This window comes from Xyrauchen texanus, chromosome 31 (genome assembly GCF_025860055.1).
Source record: "Xyrauchen texanus isolate HMW12.3.18 chromosome 31, RBS_HiC_50CHRs, whole genome shotgun sequence".
NCBI lineage: Eukaryota > Metazoa > Chordata > Actinopteri > Cypriniformes > Catostomidae > Xyrauchen > Xyrauchen texanus.
The window spans coordinates 5,251,251-5,269,111 of record NC_068306.1 but is presented as its reverse complement, the minus strand read 5'-3'; the positions used below and the strand labels follow the sequence as shown (position 1 = coordinate 5,269,111).

The 17,861-nt window shown below is 43.6% G+C and overlaps 1 protein-coding gene across 3 annotated transcripts; it reads left to right on the top strand.

Annotated features, from left to right (window-relative positions):
* The first annotated feature begins 10,946 nt into the window (after positions 1-10,946).
* On the top strand, positions 10,947-15,562 carry LOC127625563 (E3 ubiquitin-protein ligase RNF126-like). Of its 3 annotated transcripts, XR_007968299.1 has the most exons (5): positions 10,947-11,258; positions 11,836-11,952; positions 12,420-12,544; positions 13,903-14,015; positions 14,586-15,562. XR_007968299.1 is itself a non-coding variant. In XM_052100877.1 (4 exons), the coding sequence occupies exons 1-4, from the start codon at positions 11,903-11,905 to the stop codon at positions 14,610-14,612; spliced, it is 315 nt and encodes a 104-aa protein (XP_051956837.1). In that variant the 5' UTR covers positions 11,275-11,902; the 3' UTR covers positions 14,613-15,561. The 3 variants fall into 3 exon arrangements, 1 of the variants encoding a protein (XP_051956837.1); XR_007968298.1 differs by lacking the exon at positions 11,836-11,952 and having other exon boundaries at positions 11,165-11,258; positions 14,586-15,560; XM_052100877.1 differs by lacking the exon at positions 10,947-11,258 and having other exon boundaries at positions 11,275-11,952; positions 14,586-15,561.
* The last annotated feature ends 2,299 nt before the right edge of the window (positions 15,563-17,861 follow it).

Genomic DNA, 17,861 nt, shown 5'->3' with positions numbered 1-17,861 from the left:
AGAATGAGTGAGTGAATGAGAGTGAGTGTGCGAGTCAGTGAGAATGAGTGAGTGAATGAGTGATAGTGCAAGTCAGTGAGAGTGAATGAGTGAGTGTGCGAGTCAGTGAGTGAATGAGTGAGAGTGAGTGTGCGAGTCAGTGAGAATGAGTGAGTGAATGAGTGAGTGTGCGAGTGAGTGAGTGAGTGTGAGTGAATGACAGAGTGTGAGTGAATGAGTGAGTGTGCGAGTCAGTGAGAGTGAGTGAGTGAATGAGTGAGTGTGCGAGTCAGTGTGAGTGAGTGTGCGAGTCAGTGAGAGTGTGTGAGTGAGTGTGCGAGTCAGTGAGAATGAGTGAGTGAATGAGAGTGAGTGTGCGAGTCAGTGAGAATGAGTGAGTGAATGAGTGATAGTGCAAGTCAGTGAGAGTGAATGAGTGAGTGCGAGTCAGTGAGTGAATGAGTGAGAGTGAGTGTGCGAGTCAGTGAGAATGAGTGTGAGTGAGTGTGCGAGTCAGTGAGAATGAGTGAGAGTGAGTGTGCGAGTGAGTGAGTGAGAGTGAGTGAATGACAGAGTGTGAGTGAATGAGTGAGTGTGCGAGTCAGTGAGAGTGAGTGAGTGAATGAGTGAGTGTGCGAGTCAGTGTGAGTGAGTGTGCGAGTCAGTGAGAGTGTGTGAGTGAGTGTGCGAGTCAGTGAGAGTGAGTGTGCGAGTCAGTGAGAGTGTGAGTGAGTGTGCGAGTCAGTGAGAGTGTGTGAGTGAGTGTGCGAGTCAGTGAGAATGAGTGAGTGTGCGAGTCAGTGTGAGTGTGTGAGTGAGTGTGCGAGTCAGTGAGAATGAGTCAGTGAGAGTGTGCGAGTCAGTGAGAGTGTGTGAGTGAGTGTGCGAGTCAGTGAGAGTGTGTGAGTGAGTGTGCGAGTCAGTGTGAGTGAGTGTGCGAGTCAGTGAGAGTGTGTGAGTGAGTGTGCGAGTCAGTGAGAATGAGTGAGTGTGCGAGTCAGTGTGAGTGAATGTGCGAGTGCGAGTCAGTGAGAGTGTGCGAGTCAGTGTTAGTGAGTGAGTGCGAGTCAGTGAGAGTGAGTGAGTGAATGAGTGAGAGTGAGTGCGAGTCAGTGAGAATGAGTGAGTGAATGAGTGAGAGTGAGTGCGAGTCAGTGAGAATGAGTGAGTGAGTGTGCGAGTCAGTGAGAATGAGTGAGTGTGCGAGTCAGTGTGAGTGAATGTGCGAGTGCGAGTCAGTGAGAGTGTGCGAGTCAGTGTTAGTGAGTGAGTGCGAGTCAGTGAGAGTGAATGAGTGCGTGTTAGTGAGTAAATGTTGTTAGTGAGTGAGTGTGTGTGAATGTTGTTAGTGAGTGAGTGTGTGAGTGAGTGAGTGCGAGTCAGTGAGAGTGAGTGAATGTTGTTAGTGAGTGTGTGTGTGTGCTAGCGGTGTTGGTGAGTGAGTGAATGTTGTTAGTGAGTGAGTGAGTGAGTGAGCGGTGTTAGTGAGTGTGTGAGCGGTGTTAGTGAGTGAGTGAGTGTGTGAGCGGTGTTAGTGAGTGATTGAGTGTGTGAGCGGTGTTAGTGAGTGTGTGAGCGGTGTTAGTGAGTGAGTGAATGTTGTTAGTGAGTGATTGAGTGTGTGAGCGGTGTTAGTGAGTGAGTGAATGTTGTTAGTGAGTGAGTGAGTGTGTGAGCAGTGTTAGTGAGTGTGTGAGCGGTGTTAGTGAGTGTGTGAGCTGTGTTGGTGAGTGAGTGAATGGTGTTAGTGTGTGTGTGAGCGGTGTTAGTGAGTGTGTGAGCGGTGTTAGTGAGTGATTGAGTGAGTGTGTGAGCGGTGTTAGTGAGTGATTGAGTGAGTGTGTGAGCGGTGTTAGTGAGTGTGTGAGCGGTGTTAGTGAGTGATTGAGTGAGTGTGTGAGCGGTGTTAGTGAGTGATTGAGTGAGCGTGTGAGCTGTGTTAGTGAGTGTGTGAGCGGTGTTAGTGAGTGTGTGAGCGGTGTTAGTGAGTGTGTGAGCGGTGTTAGTGAGTGTGTGAGCGGTGTTAGTGAGTGATTGAGTGAGTGTGTGAGCGGTGTTAGTGAGTGAGTGTGTGAGCGGTGTTAGTGAGTGTGTGAGCGGTGTTAGTGAGTGATTGAGTGAGTGTGTGAGCGGTGTTAGTGAGTGATTGAGTGAGTGTGTGAGCGGTGTTAGTGAGTGATTGAGTGAGTGTGTGAGCGGTGTTAGTGAGTGTGTGAGCGGTGTTAGTGAGTGTGTGAGCGGTGTTAGTGAGTGATTGAGTGAGTGTGTGAGCGGTGTTAGTGAGTGTGTGAGCGGTGTTAGTGAGTGATTGAGTGAGTGTGTGAGCGGTGTTAGTGAGTGTGTGAGCTGTGTTAGTGAGTGATTGAGTGAGTGTGTGAGCGGTGTTGGTGAGCGTGTGAGCTGTGTTAGTGAGTGATTGAGTGAGTGTGTGAGCGGTGTTGGTGAGTGAGTGAGCGGTGTTGGTGAGTGTGTGAGCGGTGTTGGTGAGTGATTGAGTGTGTGAGCGGTGTTGGTGAGTGATTGAGTGTGTTAGTGAGTGATTGAGTGTGTGAGCGGTGTTAGTGAGTGATTGAGTGTGTGAGCGGTGTTGGTGAGTGATTGTGTGTGTTGAGCGGTGTTGGTGAGCGTGTGAGCTGTGTTAGTGAGTGAGTGTGTGAGCGGTGTTAGTGAGTGAGTGAGTGTGTGAGCGGTGTTAGTGAGTGTGTGAGCGGTGTTAGTGAGTGTGTGAGCGGTGTTAGTGAGTGTGTGAGCGGTGTTAGTGAGTGATTGAGTGTGTGAGCGGTGTTAGTGAGTGATTGAGTGTGTGAGCGGTGTGAGTGATTGAGTGTGTGAGCGGTGTTAGTGAGTGATTGAGTGTGTGAGCGGTGTTAGTGAGTGAGTGAGTGAGTGTGTGAGCGGTGTTGGTGAGTGATTGAGTGTGTGAGCGGTGTTAGTGAGTGAGTGTGTGAGCGGTGTTAGTGAGTGATTGAGTGTGTGAGCGGTGTTAGTGAGTGAGTGAGTGTGTGAGCGGTGTTGGTGAGTGATTGAGTGTGTGAGCGGTGTTAGTGAGTGATTCAGTGTGTTAGTGAGTGAGTGTGTGAGCGGTGTTAGTGAGTGTGTGAGCGGTGTTAGTGAGTGATTGAGTGTGTGAGCGGTGTTGGTGAGTGAGTGAGTGTGTGAGCGGTGTTGGTGAGTGTGTGAGCGGTGTTAGTGAGTGATTGAGTGTGTGAGCGGTGTTAGTGAGTGATTGAGTGTGTGAGCGGTGTTAGTGAGTGATTGAGTGTGTGAGCGGTGTTAGTGAGTGAGTGTGTGAGCGGTGTTGGTGAGTGTGTGAGCGGTGTTAGTGAGTGATTGAGTGTGTGTTGAGCGGTGTTAGTGAGTGATTGAGTGTGTGAGCGGTGTTAGTGAGTGATTGAGTGTGTGAGCGGTGTTAGTGAGTGATTGAGTGTGTGAGCGGTGTTAGTGAGTGATTGAGTGTGTGAGCGGTGTTAGTGAGTGATTGAGTGTGTGAGCGGTGTTAGTGAGTGTGTGAGCGGTGTTAGTGAGTGATTGAGTGTGTGAGCGGTGTTAGTGAGTGATTGAGTGTGTGAGCAGTGTTAGTGAGTGATTGAGTGTGTGAGCAGTGTTAGTGAGTGATTGAGTGTGTGTTGAGCGGTGTTAGTGAGTGATTGAGTGTGAGTGATTGAGTGTGAGTGAGCGGTGTTAGTGAGTGATTGAGTGTGTGAGCGGTGTTAGTGAGTGATTGAGTGTGTGAGCGGTGTTAGTGAGTGAGTGTGTGAGCGGTGTTGGTGAGTGTGTGAGCGGTGTTAGTGAGTGATTGAGTGTGTGTTGAGCGGTGTTAGTGAGTGATTGAGTGTGTGAGCGGTGTTAGTGAGTGATTGAGTGTGTGAGCGGTGTTAGTGAGTGATTGAGTGTGTGAGCGGTGTTAGTGAGTGATTGAGTGTGTGAGCGGTGTTAGTGAGTGATTGAGTGTGTGAGCAGTGTTAGTGAGTGATTGAGTGTGTGTTGAGCGGTGTTAGTGAGTGATTGAGTGTGAGTGAGCGGTGTTAGTGAGTGAGTGAGTGTGTGAGCAGTGTTAGTGAGTGATTGAGTGTGTGAGCGGTGTTAGTGAGTGATTGAGTGTGTGTTGAGCGGTGTTAGTGAGTGATTGAGTGTGAGTGATTGAGTGTGAGTGAGCGGTGTTAGTGAGCGTGTGAGTGGTGTTAGTGAGCGTGTGAGCGGTGTTAGTGAGCGTGTGAGCTGTGTTAGTGAGTGATTGAGTGTGTGAGCGGTGTTAGTGAGCGATTGAGTGTGTGTTGAGCGGTGTTAGTGAGTGATTGAGTGTGAGTGATTGAGTGTGAGTGAGCGGTGTTAGTGAGCGTGTGAGCGGTGTTAGTGAGCGTGTGAGCGGTGTTGGTGAGCGTGTGAGCTGTGTTAGTGAGTGAGCGTGTGAGCGGTGTTAGTGAGCGTGTGAGCGGTGTTAGTGAGCGTGTGAGCGGTGTTAGTGAGTGAGCGAGCGTGTGAGCGGTGTTGGTGAGTGAGTGAGCGGTGTTAGTGAGCGTGTGAGCGGTGTTGGTGAGCGTGTGAGCTGTGTTAGTGAGTGAGCGTGTGAGTGGTGTTAGTGAGCGTGTGAGCGGTGTTAGTGAGTGAGTGAGTGTGTGAGCGGTGTTAGTGAGTGATTGAGTGTGTGAGCGGTGTTAGTGAGTGATTGAGTGTGTGAGCGGTGTTAGTGAGTGATTGAGTGTGTGAGCTGTGTTAGTGAGTGAGTGAGCGTGTGAGCTGTGTTAGTGAGTGAGCGTGTGAGTGGTGTTAGTGAGCGTGTGAGTGGTGTTAGTGAGCGTGTGAGCGGTGTTAGTGAGCGTGTGAGCGGTGTTAGTGAGCGTGTGAGCGGTGTTAGTGAGCGTGTGAGCGGTGTTGGTGAGTGAGCGAGCGTGTGAGCTGTGTTAGTGAGTGTGTGAGCTGTGTTAGTGAGTGAGCGTGTGAGCTGTGTTAGTGAGTGAGCGTGTGAGCTGTGTTAGTGAGTGAGCGTGTGAGCTGTGTTAGTGAGTGAGCGTGTGAGCGGTGTTAGTGAGTGAGTGTGTGAGCGGTGTTAGTGAGTGAGTGAGCGTGTGAGCTGTGTTAGTGAGTGAGTGAGTGTGTGAGCTGTGTTAGTGAGTGAGCGTGTGAGCTGTGTTAGTGAGCGAGTGAGCTGTGTTAGTGAGTGAGCGTGTGAGCTGTTAGTGAGTGAGCGTGTGAGCTGTGTTAGTGAGTGAGCGTGTGAGCTGTGTTAGTGAGTGAGCGTGTGAGCTGTGTTAGTGAGTGAGCGTGTCAGCTGTGTTAGTGAGTGAGCGTGTGAGCTGTGTTAGTGAGCGAGTGAGCTGTGTTAGTGAGTGAGCGTGTGAGCTGTGTTAGTGAGTGAGCATGTGAGCTGTGTTGGTGAGCGTGTGAGCTGTGTTAGTGAGTGAGCATGTGAGCGGTGTTAGTGAGTGAGCGTGTGAGCTGTGTTAGTGAGCGTGTGAGCTGTGTTAGTGAGTGAGTGAGCTGTGTTGGTGAGCGGTGTTAGTGAGCGGTGTTGGTGAGTGAGTGAGCGGTGTTAGTGAGCGTGTGAGCTGTGTTAGTGAGTGAGTGAGCCTGTGAGTGGTGTTGGTGGGCGTGTGAGCTGTGTTAGTGAGTGAGTGAGCGTGTTAGTGAGCGTGTGAGCGTGTTAGTGAGCGTGTGAGCGTGTTAGTGAGCGTGTGAGCGTGTTAGTGAGCGTGTGAGCGTGTTAGTGAGCGTGTGAGCAGTGTTAGTGAGTGATTGAGTGTGTGAGCGGTGTTAGTGAGTGATTGAGTGTGTGTTGAGCGGTGTTAGTGAGTGATTGAGTGTGAGTGATTGAGTGTTAGTGAGCGTGTGAGCGGTGTTAGTGAGCGTGTGAGCGGTGTTAGTGAGCGTGTGAGCGGTGTTAGTGAGCGTGTGAGCTGTGTTAGTGAGTGAGCGTGTGAGCTGTGTTAGTGAGTGAGCGTGTGAGCTGTGTTAGTGAGTGAGCGTGTGAGCTGTGTTAGTGAGTGAGCGTGTGAGCGGTGTTAGTGAGCGTGTGAGCGGTGTTAGTGAGCGTGTGAGCTGTGTTGGTGAGTGAGCGTGTGAGCTGTGTTGGTGAGTGAGCGTGTGAGCTGTGTTGGTGAGTGAGCGTGTGAGCTGTGTTGGTGAGTGAGCGTGTGAGCTGTGTTGGTGAGTGAGCGTGTGAGCTGTGTTGGTGAGTGAGCGTGTGAGCTGTGTTAGTGAGTGAGCGTGTTATGGAACGCCAGGCAGGTCAAATATACGCGAATTTTAACACGTAGACAACGCGTAGACAACACGTCAACAACACGTTGTTTGCACGTTGTCAACGTGTTGTCTACGCGTTGTCTACGTGTTAACTTTTCACGCGTTGTTTACGTGTTGTTAACGTGTTGTTTACGTGTTGTTAACGCGTCGACAACGTGTTGTTAACGCGTTGACAACGCGTTAACAACACGTAAACAACGTGTCGATTTCATGTGATTCTGAGCCATTTGGCCACTTGTCCAGTTTGAAGGGGTGAGTGTTGCACATTTCCATTGGCTGCTGAGTAGTAGGGTTAAACCATTTCTGTAAGCCTGGGGGTTTGCCTGCCACTATTTAACATACTAAGGATCCTCTAATTTCTTGGTCCTTTTCTTCCTTTTGTGTGTAGCCTCTACAAATGTAATATTTGGATTGCAGTTTTAGGACTTAAAATAAATTATTATTATTATTTTCATCAAGATAAATTGCCACTTTTGCTCCTTTACTGCCTATTTTGTTAAACAAACACATTAGAGGGAATTCATGCTTTTTACACCATTCAGCAACTTTAGTTTTTTATCTTAAAAATCATTAACAGTTGTGCGGGGAAAAACTAACAGCAGTGGTACTCATTTAATGTTGGTGTAGGATACAGACCATTGTAATAAATACTGTATATGTCTTTTGAAAACAACATGAACCTTTTTCAGCATTTTAATTTAATGTAGGGCTTTGACCAGCAGAGTGCACAATGTGACTAATTATGGGGCTTGTTAAAACCTAAACGGACCTCTTTTTGTTTAGACCAGGGGTGACCAACCCTGGTCCTGGAGAGCTACCTTCCTGCAGAGTTTATATCCAACCCTAATCAAACACACCTGAACCAGTTTATCAAGGTCTTTAGGATTACTTGAAAATGACAGGCAGGTGTGTTGGAGCTAAACTCAGCAGGAAGGTAGCTTCCAGGAGCAGGGTTGGTCTCCCTGGTTTAGATATTAAGCACTCAGACATATGTACACAGGTGATATTACCCATTTTGATGAAATGTACAGCCTTCCAAAGACTGTCAGGATTAGAATGAAAGTTTGTAATTAGGTCAGATAGTAACTGATTTGACTTTCCTGACAGCAGATGTACACTACTGTGCCAAACTCCTAGGTCATCCTTAAAATTCTTATTAAAGCCTAAAACCTTATTAAAGCCAGTTTATTATTCCCATATTTTAGTGGAGCTAAAATATTCTGTTTAGAACCTGCCTTAATGTTAGCCCTGCACCAGCTTGTTGCATAAGTTAGGACCTCTTCTATAGACAAAGAGGGAAGATCATTAAAATGCTGGGTATGCTAATGCTTATGCCGGATCAGAGGCCAAAATAGGCCAGTGTTTAAGAATAGTGTTCTGACAGAGTAATTTTTACCCTATTTGACACTTTTTTGTAAAAGATCAAACTAGAATTTAAATGCACCTTGGTAAGCCTCATCAACACACTGTAAAGAGGAGGCTCTGTCCCAAAAGCTTTATTTTTCATTGCAGCAGCTTTATCAATTAGTTCCTCATTAGAATGACATCTGAGCTCTTGGGTAAACCATATTCCAGAGCTCGATGAGCACTGCTGGCTAGGCAGATTGTAGTCTTATCTATTTATTTTTAATATAAGGCTGCCACTGCATAATTCGATTCACATATCCAAAAAAGACAAACGTTTATGATCATATTCAACTGAGAACGTAAGGTCAGGAGGTGTCTGTTAGTGTTAAAAACATAACTGTGTAAAATAGTTATTCTATGAAACGGCTGCCATTTGTGTCCGCAACGTTTGATGAGATGCATAAGGCACAAAAAATGTCCCAAAGTGTGTTTCCAAAGCTTAAAATTATTAAATGATGTGTTCTTGTTAACATGATATATGATAAAATACTATTCTTAAAGAGTAACATACTATTTTTAATCATTTTTCATTCAGTACATGTCCAATTTCACATGTCCGTGTTGACCAACATGACATTTGCATCTAAAATATCACCAAATAAGTTATACATTTTTTTCAAACATTTATTATTTTCAGGATTTTATGTGTGTCCCTGTATATATAAGATATATTCAAAATAAATCGTATTTTTGGGTAAATATTTTATGATTTGTGTCCGTCCCTCAGTTTGACTTACCACCTGTCACACTAATTTGTTTTATCTATAAATAATGTACTGTTGCTTTAAATGACATCACAAAGTGGAAATTACATAATTTGAGCCTTATAGCCACCATGAACAAAAGCAGGCAAGTACTGACATTCTTTTACTTTGTTTATTTGTTGCTTTTTCATGTTAGGCAGGGTCCCTCAAGCTCAAACCAACCACCCCGTCATGCAAAATAGATAGGGAAAACTGTTTTTTATTACATTTTTTACATTATTAATGCAAAGAAAATTATAATATTTCAGATTGAATGCATTTATTCTATGTGAGGAATTTGACCACATGTGAGATCTGCAGCCATTTTGGGATGAAATGTACCACCCCATCACATGTTTTATTGTGACGTGGTGGTAAGGGATGTGATGGGGTGGTTCTGCTTCCTGTCTTGGTTCACTCACTCACTTACTATCACTTACTATCTCTTTCAGTCACTCATCACTCACTCACTCACTCTCTCACTATATCTTTCAGTCAGTCAGTCAGTCAGTCACTCATCACTCACTATATCTTTCAGTCAGTCACTCACTCACTCACTCACTCACTATATCTTTCAGTCAGTCAGTCACTCACTCACTCACTCACTCACTCTCTCACTCTCTCACTATATCTTTCAGTCAGTCAGTCAGTCACTCACTCACTCACTCTCTCACTCACTCACTATATCTTTCAGTCACTCAGTCACTCACTCACTCACTATATCTTTCAGTCAGTCAGTCAGTCACTTACTCACTCACTCACTCACTCACTCTCTCACTCACTCACTATATCTTTCAGTCACTCAGTCACTCACTCACTCACTATATCTTTCAGTCAGTCAGTCAGTCACTCACTCACTCACTCACTCACTCACTATATCTTTCAGTCACTCACTCACTCACTCACTCACTCACTATATCTTTCAGTCACTCACTCACTCACTCACTATATCTTTCAGTCACTCTCTCACTCACTCACTCTCTCACTATCTCTTTCACTGACTCATCATTTATATTTTTTATTTATTGTACAACTTCCTTTTATACAGTTGAATGCAAAAAGTATTGTGATGTATATGAACAAAGTCTAGAAAATGTTCTTCATTATTACAAGGAATAAATTGTTCAAAAATTGTTTGTTCATAATTTTTTTGTAAAATGTTCAAAATATCATTGGTTCTAAAGTTTGCATCCCCATTTCTGAATGTAATAGCAATGTTCTCTAATAATATCTTTGTATCTTTATCCATCCAACCTCTTTGGGTACTCTTTGAGCAGCTTTTTTTGTAGTTTAGAGGGATGTGTGGATGCGACTCTCACATTCACCATTATGATGCTCTTTTCAGGTATTCAGAGCATGACCAACGTTTTCCATTACATCTCCAATTTTAATGTTTCCCATCCCCCAGTTTTATAAAGGTTAAAACCAGCAGATCATATAGAGAAACACATTGTCCATACCACCCTGTAACAGTGAACCACCCGCCACATCAGTTACCGCCCCGTCACAGGGGCATTTTGTTAAAATTTTATGGAAAGGAAATGAAATGTTACAGAAATGAATGTTGAATGATGTTCTTGTTGTGTGGACTAATCAGATAAATGTAACTTTATTTGTATTTTTTAAGTGAATTTGTTTTTTCAGTACAAACAATGAGGCCATTGAAGTGTCAAATTCATATTTTAAGATTAAAAATCTAAGAATACATTTTTTTTATTAAATTACAGACTTTCTATTGATGGTTTCCAAAAAGGACATTTTACTATTAGGAAAACATTAGATTTTAAAAATCTATTTCTTGTATTACTACTCTAACGGGGTGGTACAAGAAAGGCTCCCTTGCCTGAATAAAAAGGATAATATTAATAAGGATTTTGTGCCTGAGGTGGAAAAATATTTGTTTTTTGGAGGATTAACATATCTTTCAACTTGTAGGTTTAAAAAAAAATTTGTTCTTCATGAAAAATTAGTGGAAATGGCACCCGTTTGGTAAAAACAAAAACATATAAATTATCATATTCCAGTGCAAAAGTAGAACCCATTAATGTTCCTTTACATTGTAGGAAGAAAACTTAAATGAAGGAGAAGTAGTTCAGTTTAAGGACCAAATCAGCTCACAAATAAAGGTACAGGGTTGTAGTGCTTCCTCAGTGCAGTCTTAAATAATACTCAAGAGCCTCAAGACCTCTTACAAGGAAGATATTTGTGTAGAGGCTTTCCACATCTAAGGTGGCCAGAATAACATCATTGGGTAACTTTTTTAATGTTGATATCTTGTTGAATAAATCAATCTTTAATATATGATGGAAGCCTCTGAACAGATGGTTTAAGAAAATGATCAAAATAGTTAATTAATAGATAATGTCTCTAGTAGACAATCATTGATGGCTACAATAGGCTGGCCTTTGGGTTTAACCAACCAAGTAGAGCAACTGTTGCAGGCAGCATGATATAATTGTTAAACTGTGGCCTATCACTCATTGCCTAGATTATATCTGCTCATATTTGGCTGCTTCAACTCAGTTTTGATTATACTGAATTCTCAGTAAATTATTATAATTACACAATTTGTGATTATGTCTTACATTTAACTAACTGTGCATCAGGACACTTATTATAAATTAGGTAGCCTATATTCCAATTATTTTTAACTACCTAAAATCAGTGCATATAACCTTAAACATTTGGAGCTTCTGGTTTCTAGTGTTGTAATACAAGTGCAAGTGTTACAGGCTGCTTAATTGCTTGTTAAGCTGCAGCCAATCACAACACTGCCTCCCTCCTCCACTCATTTGCAGCCTCTTTGATCTGTGCGTGAGACCTGCGCGGCTTGCTTCAGTCCGGTTGTTTGGATGCGGACGGTGCAGTATGCTGAATCGCGAAGATTACGTGAGTAACAGATATAATTGAACGAATTCAGAACAGACAGGAGCAGCCGAGTTCTTCTGAGAGTCTTGTAGAAAGGGGAGTACTTTGAATTAGCTGGGAAATATCTGTAAAGGACCCCAATTCACCGTGTTTCAAAATGTTTAACGTGAAGTTTGCGTTCCTCATGCAACTTTATTAATGTTATTGGAGTCTCCTCTTAACCATAATAAACATTTGACGGAGTAATTTAAGTAAAGTAATGTAATGTTAAAGTGGTGTTAATAATATATTCTGCGTCTCGGTGAATTTCATTGGGGTTGAAGTGTGTGTTGTAGTGTTTGCCAACATTAGCCTAACTACGTAGCAAGCTAACTTAGCAAAAATGCAATGCGTGGAAATGGCACCTTTTGATAGAAACATTACTGCAGTTAAAGGTTTTAATAAATGGAGGACTGCACTAACGCCGAATGTTTCAGCAGCTCAGTTTAAAATATTTATTGATGGCAGTGGAATTATGGTCTGTCAGTAACGTTATCTAACTTTCATCCTGCCTTCGAGTAACATGTCATATTATTGATTGTTTAATCTTTGAATGTAGCATTCTTTGTCAAGTGAACGCAAGATCTCTGTATAAGACATGACACCTTGTTGACATCACCATTTCCATGCTTTGGGAAAGGATCGCCCCCCTGGCCAGGCCCCCAACTGTGAACAGGTCGGTGTGACTGTAGCTGTATGGTGGTCATTCTGTCGTTTGTCACCCATCAGTTGTAGTAGATCTATTTGGTCTATTTGGTCAAATTTGTGTGTTGCAATCATGTTTAGATGTCAGTTGACTGGTTTAGTTATCCTTTGTCAGGCAGCCATTTGTGGGGCAAGGAGCTGGATTTTCCATATACATCAGATTTATGAGATGCTTTACATGGCTTTTGTATTCAGCCAAAATTCTGCCTCACTGCATACAAGCGCCATCTAAGTTTAACATAGTACATCTTATGATTAAAGCAGCCGAGGATGTCCTAAAATGACCACTTTGCGTGTATAATATTTAATAGGCCTATTTTAACATCAACTAACCACTTGCCATTAGTTATGGATATGTTATGTATGTTTTTCTGGACATTGTCTATATAGGCTTTTGGCTTTGCATTTCCGGTCTCACATTTTCTGTCACTTTTTCAGGCTGAGGATGTTCAGACAAAATACTCCCATTAGAGGACCAAAGCGACGGGGGCAAACAAGACTTGCAACTTTCAGAGTTGGTCTCTTCCTCCATCCTGCTATGGAAACATTCCACCCACATAAAGGTATGTTTAATTACGTATGCATTGTAGTGTTTCGCTGTGGCACATAGATGGGAACCACAAGCTCATCAGGTATATGCAGATGATAAATTAGTTCCAGTGCGACTAAACACTCAACTAACAGAATAATTAACAGGGCTCTCACGGTGCAAGCATTTCATTCACTTTTATGAGTGAATATTCTGCATGCAAATATGAATTTGTTTTTGCCGTACAGGTGTGCATGACTTGTGGATCTGATTAAGTATGATGACATCAGTATAAACAAGCACAGATCCTGAACAGATGCATGTTGTTGGGACACAAGTTAATATTAAGGTTTTTGTAAAGTTTTTCCTAGTCTATTGAACTGTCAACAGGTTTTTATAAATTGAGGTGTCCTTTTGTTATGTTACTTAATTCCGAGATGTTTTCTGTGTGTCTGTTTTGTATTATAATATTTGATGCACTGACGTTACATTAGTGTTTCCCATACATTGATTTATTTGTGGCGGTCCGCCACAATATCGTGTGTTAGCGCGCAGTGCATATATTCAGCTCAGCACCTCTATGGAACGCTCGCTAACCCCCCATCTCACACAAACACATTGACAACTGACCCGTCTGTAAACGGCCCCTCTTTGTGCAGTCTGAATCAAAACATGATCATGCACTGGAGGAAGGATTTTTGCCGGCTTTTCCGCGCAGAGAAGATTAGTGAATCACTCCGAAGTTGAATGGTTAACGTTAGTATCATGAACACCGCTGCGCAAATCTGTTCAACACAATGCTGTCAATTTCTGAGACCCACTTTCAATTAAATTAGTAAGCATGTACGGAGCCTAGTTAATAAGGATAGATATGTTAAGAATAGCCTACAGCTGGGTGGCCGAGGTTAGCACTATGTACATAGCTACTAGTCAATATCAATTGCCACCTACCCCCGGGCCGTGCGCCACAGTTAGCCATTTTGTTTAAAACACTGCATTACGTACAAAATTGCACATATGTGTAATGAATGTTACCGTGCTCACACGGTGTGCGAGTGAAAATCATTAGTTGCTTTTATATACAGTCTGTTTGTTGCACTTGATAATGATAACCCTGTGAAATTTTTGTAGAGGCAGTCATAATTCAGGAGCAGCGACGTGCCGAATAGGGGAACACTGGTTTATGTGCACACCACCAACTGTCTGGCGCTGCACTTCCAAGTTCTGCCTCTTTTGTTCTGTCGACATTAAGTTACCAATTAACATTTAGGGAATCCATTCGGAATCCTCCACTTCCGCATCGCAATGCATCAAAGTATTGATTTATTTACTTATTTCCCCCACCCCTTCTAACCACAGTGGTATTGATAAACATTTATTTTTCTCCTGTAGACTGCTGTATGGAATGTCCAGTGCATAGAGAGAACTTCGCAGTGGGAGAGCCAGTCAGACAGCTACCCTGTAACCACTTTCATTCAGAATGTATTGTACCATGGCTGGAAATGGTGAGTCGTCATAACAAAGAGAGTTGTGCTTTTGTAAAATAAACAAACAAAACAGATCCTTAATGACATTTAGTACTTTATATGATATTCACACTGCTCAATTCAGGTATTAGGACCTAAAGGAATTTAGAACATGCTTTGGCTACCTGGTAGAAACATTTATATGGGGTCGACTCAAACATTTCCTATTGTTTATTGTAATGAAGGAACAGAGTGTTGCCCAGTGCAAATATGTGGCTAATTAATGTGTTAATAGTTTGGAGAGGAATGGAGGTTAATGGCACAGAACAATAAGCTCTTATATAGAATTTTGCCAGCTTTACCTTTAGAATTGCCTTAAAGGAATGTCAAATTACAATCAACTATACATTATTAGATGCTAAATTAATCACCAATGCTGAAGTTGCCCTACTATACCAGTCATTTAACATTAGCAGTGGAGGATTTTGCTGAGGTATATTTGACTTGCCAGACAATGGTCAAAGAACAGCATGAGCATTGTGTGAAATAGGACTAAAATAAAACTGCCCAAATCTAATGTAAACTATATTCTGTTCTATGGCCACACAGCATGTCCAGTGTGCAGGAAGAGTTTAAACGGAGAAGACGGCAGCAGCCAGACCCCATCAGAATATCTGCCCTCTCCATGGATGCCGCAAACAGGAGAGATTGTCCTTCTGAGACACCAGTCATCCCTCGGTTCTCCTCGCCTACATCAAACACGCCGAGAAGACAAAGCGCTTGTCACGTTCTCTTTGCTATCTGTTGCAGTCATAATCATCTCAGTCTGATATTCCTTTGTATTTCTTTGTATTTGTTTAATTTATTTAATGCCTTTCTGCACCATGTAAACTGTTACCAATACAGGCTTCCTAACAGTCGGTTGAGTTCAAGCCCATGTCTTCACCTCTCAAGCAACTCCATCTTTCTTGACATGCACTGCGGCAATATGCTATTATGGGGAAATGCCAGACTTTATATCATACCATGTCCTCTTTACACATCAGCAAATTTGCTAATCCTGCAACTTGAGCACTACATTTACATTTATGCATTTGGCAGACGCTTTTGTCCAAAGCGACTTAGAGTGCACTTATTACAGGGACAATCCCCCCCAGAGCAACCTGGAGTTAAGTGCCTTACTCAAGGACACAATGGTGGTGACTGGGGCTCGAACCAGTGATCTTCTGATTACCAGTTTACCAGTTATGTGGTGTAGACCGAACAATATGAACACAATATTGCCCTGAAATAAATGATATGTTTGTGAAGGATATAATATATTTTTGAGATTTTGTCAGGAAGATCTTGATTGATCTCTGGTTACTTATTCTGGTGGTGTTTTATTGGATTGCATTATAAAACCATGGGCCAATGACTGGGTGATGGGCAATCGATGGGGTATCTTTAAAATGTTATGTTTGTGAAATAAAAAAAAAAACCTTTCTCATGATTGTCTAGCTCTGTGGGTGTTTTTGATGGAGTCAGATGCAGATTGTAACCTTTTCTGTCTATGAAATGAAGTAGGCATCTTCAGCAGTATTCACACTGTGCTTGCTTGATATATATAAATTAAGACTTGTCATCTTAAATGTGTTAACAGTGTTTCCCACCCAAAGCACCTGGTTAAATCATGTCATGACATTGTCATTATTTTACCATTTCATCGGGATATAAGGTTATGCCCCGCCCTCCATGGGTCATAACCTACATTCTATAAAAATGTTCAAAGACTAAAGTTACATGTTTTCCAAATACATATTTATTACAATGGACTGTATCCTAAACCAACATTTAATGAGTACCACTGTTGTAACTTTGCAGCCACACAATTGTTGATGTAATGAGAAAACTAAAGATTGATGAATGGTGTAAAAAGCATGAATTCCCTCTAATGGGTTTGTTTACCAAAATAGGCAGTATTGGAGCAAAAGGAGGCAAATTATCTTTTTGAAAATGGGTTTATAACTTTACAATTTATTTTAAGTCTTAACTGCAATCCAAATATTAAATTTTTATAGGCTACACACAAAAGAAAAGGACCAAGAAATTAGAGGATCCTTAGTATGTTAAATAGTGGCAGGCAAACCCCCAGGCTTACAGAAATGGTTTAACCCTACTACTCAGCAGCCAATGGAAATGTGCAACACTCACCCCTTCAAACTGGACAAGTGGCCAAATGGCTCAGAATCACATGAAATCGACACGTTATTTACGTGTTGTTAACGCGTAGTCAACGCGTTAACAACACGTTGTCAACACGTAAACAACACGTTAACAACACGTAAACAACGCGTGAAAAGTTAACACGTAGACAACGCGTAGACAACACGTTGACAACGTGCAAACAACGTGTTGTTGACGTGTTGTCTACGCGTTGTCTACGTGTTAAAATTCGCGTATATTTGAACTGCCTGGCGTTCCATAGCGTGTGAGCTGTGTTAGTGAGCGTGTGAGCTGTGTTAGTGAGCGGTGTTGGTGAGTGAGTGAGCGGTGTTAGTGAGCGTGTGAGCTGTGTTAGTGAGTGAGCGTGTGAGCTGTGTTAGTGAGTGAGCGTGTGAGCTGTGTTAGTGAGTGAGCGTGTGAGCTGTGTTAGTGAGCGTGTGAGCTGTGTTAGTGAGCGTGTGAGCTGTGTTAGTGAGTGAGTGAGCTGTGTTGGTGAGCGGTGTTAGTGAGCGGTGTTGGTGAGTGAGTGAGCGGTGTTAGTGAGCGTGTGAGCTGTGTTAGTGAGTGAGTGAGCCTGTGAGTGGTGTTGGTGGGCGTGTGAGCTGTGTTAGTGAGTGAGTGAGCGTGTTAGTGAGCGTGTGAGCGTGTTAGTGAGCGTGTGAGCAGTGTTAGTGAGTGATTGAGTGTGTGAGCGGTGTTAGTGAGTGATTGAGTGTGTGTTGAGCGGTGTTAGTGAGTGATTGAGTGTGAGTGATTGAGTGTGAGTGAGCGGTGTTAGTGAGCGTGTGAGCGGTGTTAGTGAGCGTGTGAGCGGTGTTAGTGAGCGTGTGAGCGGTGTTAGTGAGCGTGTGAGCTGTGTTAGTGAGTGAGCGTGTGAGTGGTGTTAGTGAGCGTGTGAGCGGTGTTAGTGAGCGTGTGAGCGGTGTTAGTGAGCGTGTGAGCGGTGTTAGTGAGCGTGTGAGCTGTGTTGGTGAGTGAGCGTGTGAGCGGTGTTAGTGAGCGTGTGAGCGGTGTTAGTGAGCGTGTGAGCGGTGTTAGTGAGCGTGTGAGCGGTGTTGGTGTGTGAGCGGTGTTGGTGAGCGTGTGAGCGGTGTTGGTGAGCGTGTGAGCGGTGTTGGTGAGCGTGTGAGCGGTGTTGGTGAGCGTGTGAGCGGTGTTGGTGAGCGTGTGAGCTGTGTTAGTGAGTGAGCGTGTGAGCGGTGTTAGTGAGTGAGCGTGTGAGCTGTGTTAGTGAGTGAGCGTGTGAGCTGTGTTAGTGAGTGAGCGTGTGAGCTGTGTTAGTGAGTGAGCGTGTGAGCTGTGTTAGTGAGTGAGCGTGTGAGCTGTGTTAGTGAGTGAGCGTGTGAGCGGTGTTAGTGAGTGAGCGTGTGAGCTGTGTTAGTGAGTGAGCGTGTGAGCTGTGTTAGTGAGTGAGCGTGTGAGCTGTGTTAGTGAGTGAGCGTGTGAGCTGTGTTAGTGAGTGAGCGTGTGAGCTGTGTTAGTGAGTGAGCGTGTGAGCTGTGTTAGTGAGTGAGCGTGTGAGCTGTGTTAGTGAGTGAGCGTGTGAGCTGTGTTAGTGAGTGAGCGTGTGAGCTGTGTTAGTGAGTGAGCGTGTGAGTGGTGTTGGTGGGCGTGTGAGCTGTGTTAGTGAGTGAGTGAGCGTGTTAGTGAGCGTGTGAGCGTGTGAGCGGTGTTAGTGAG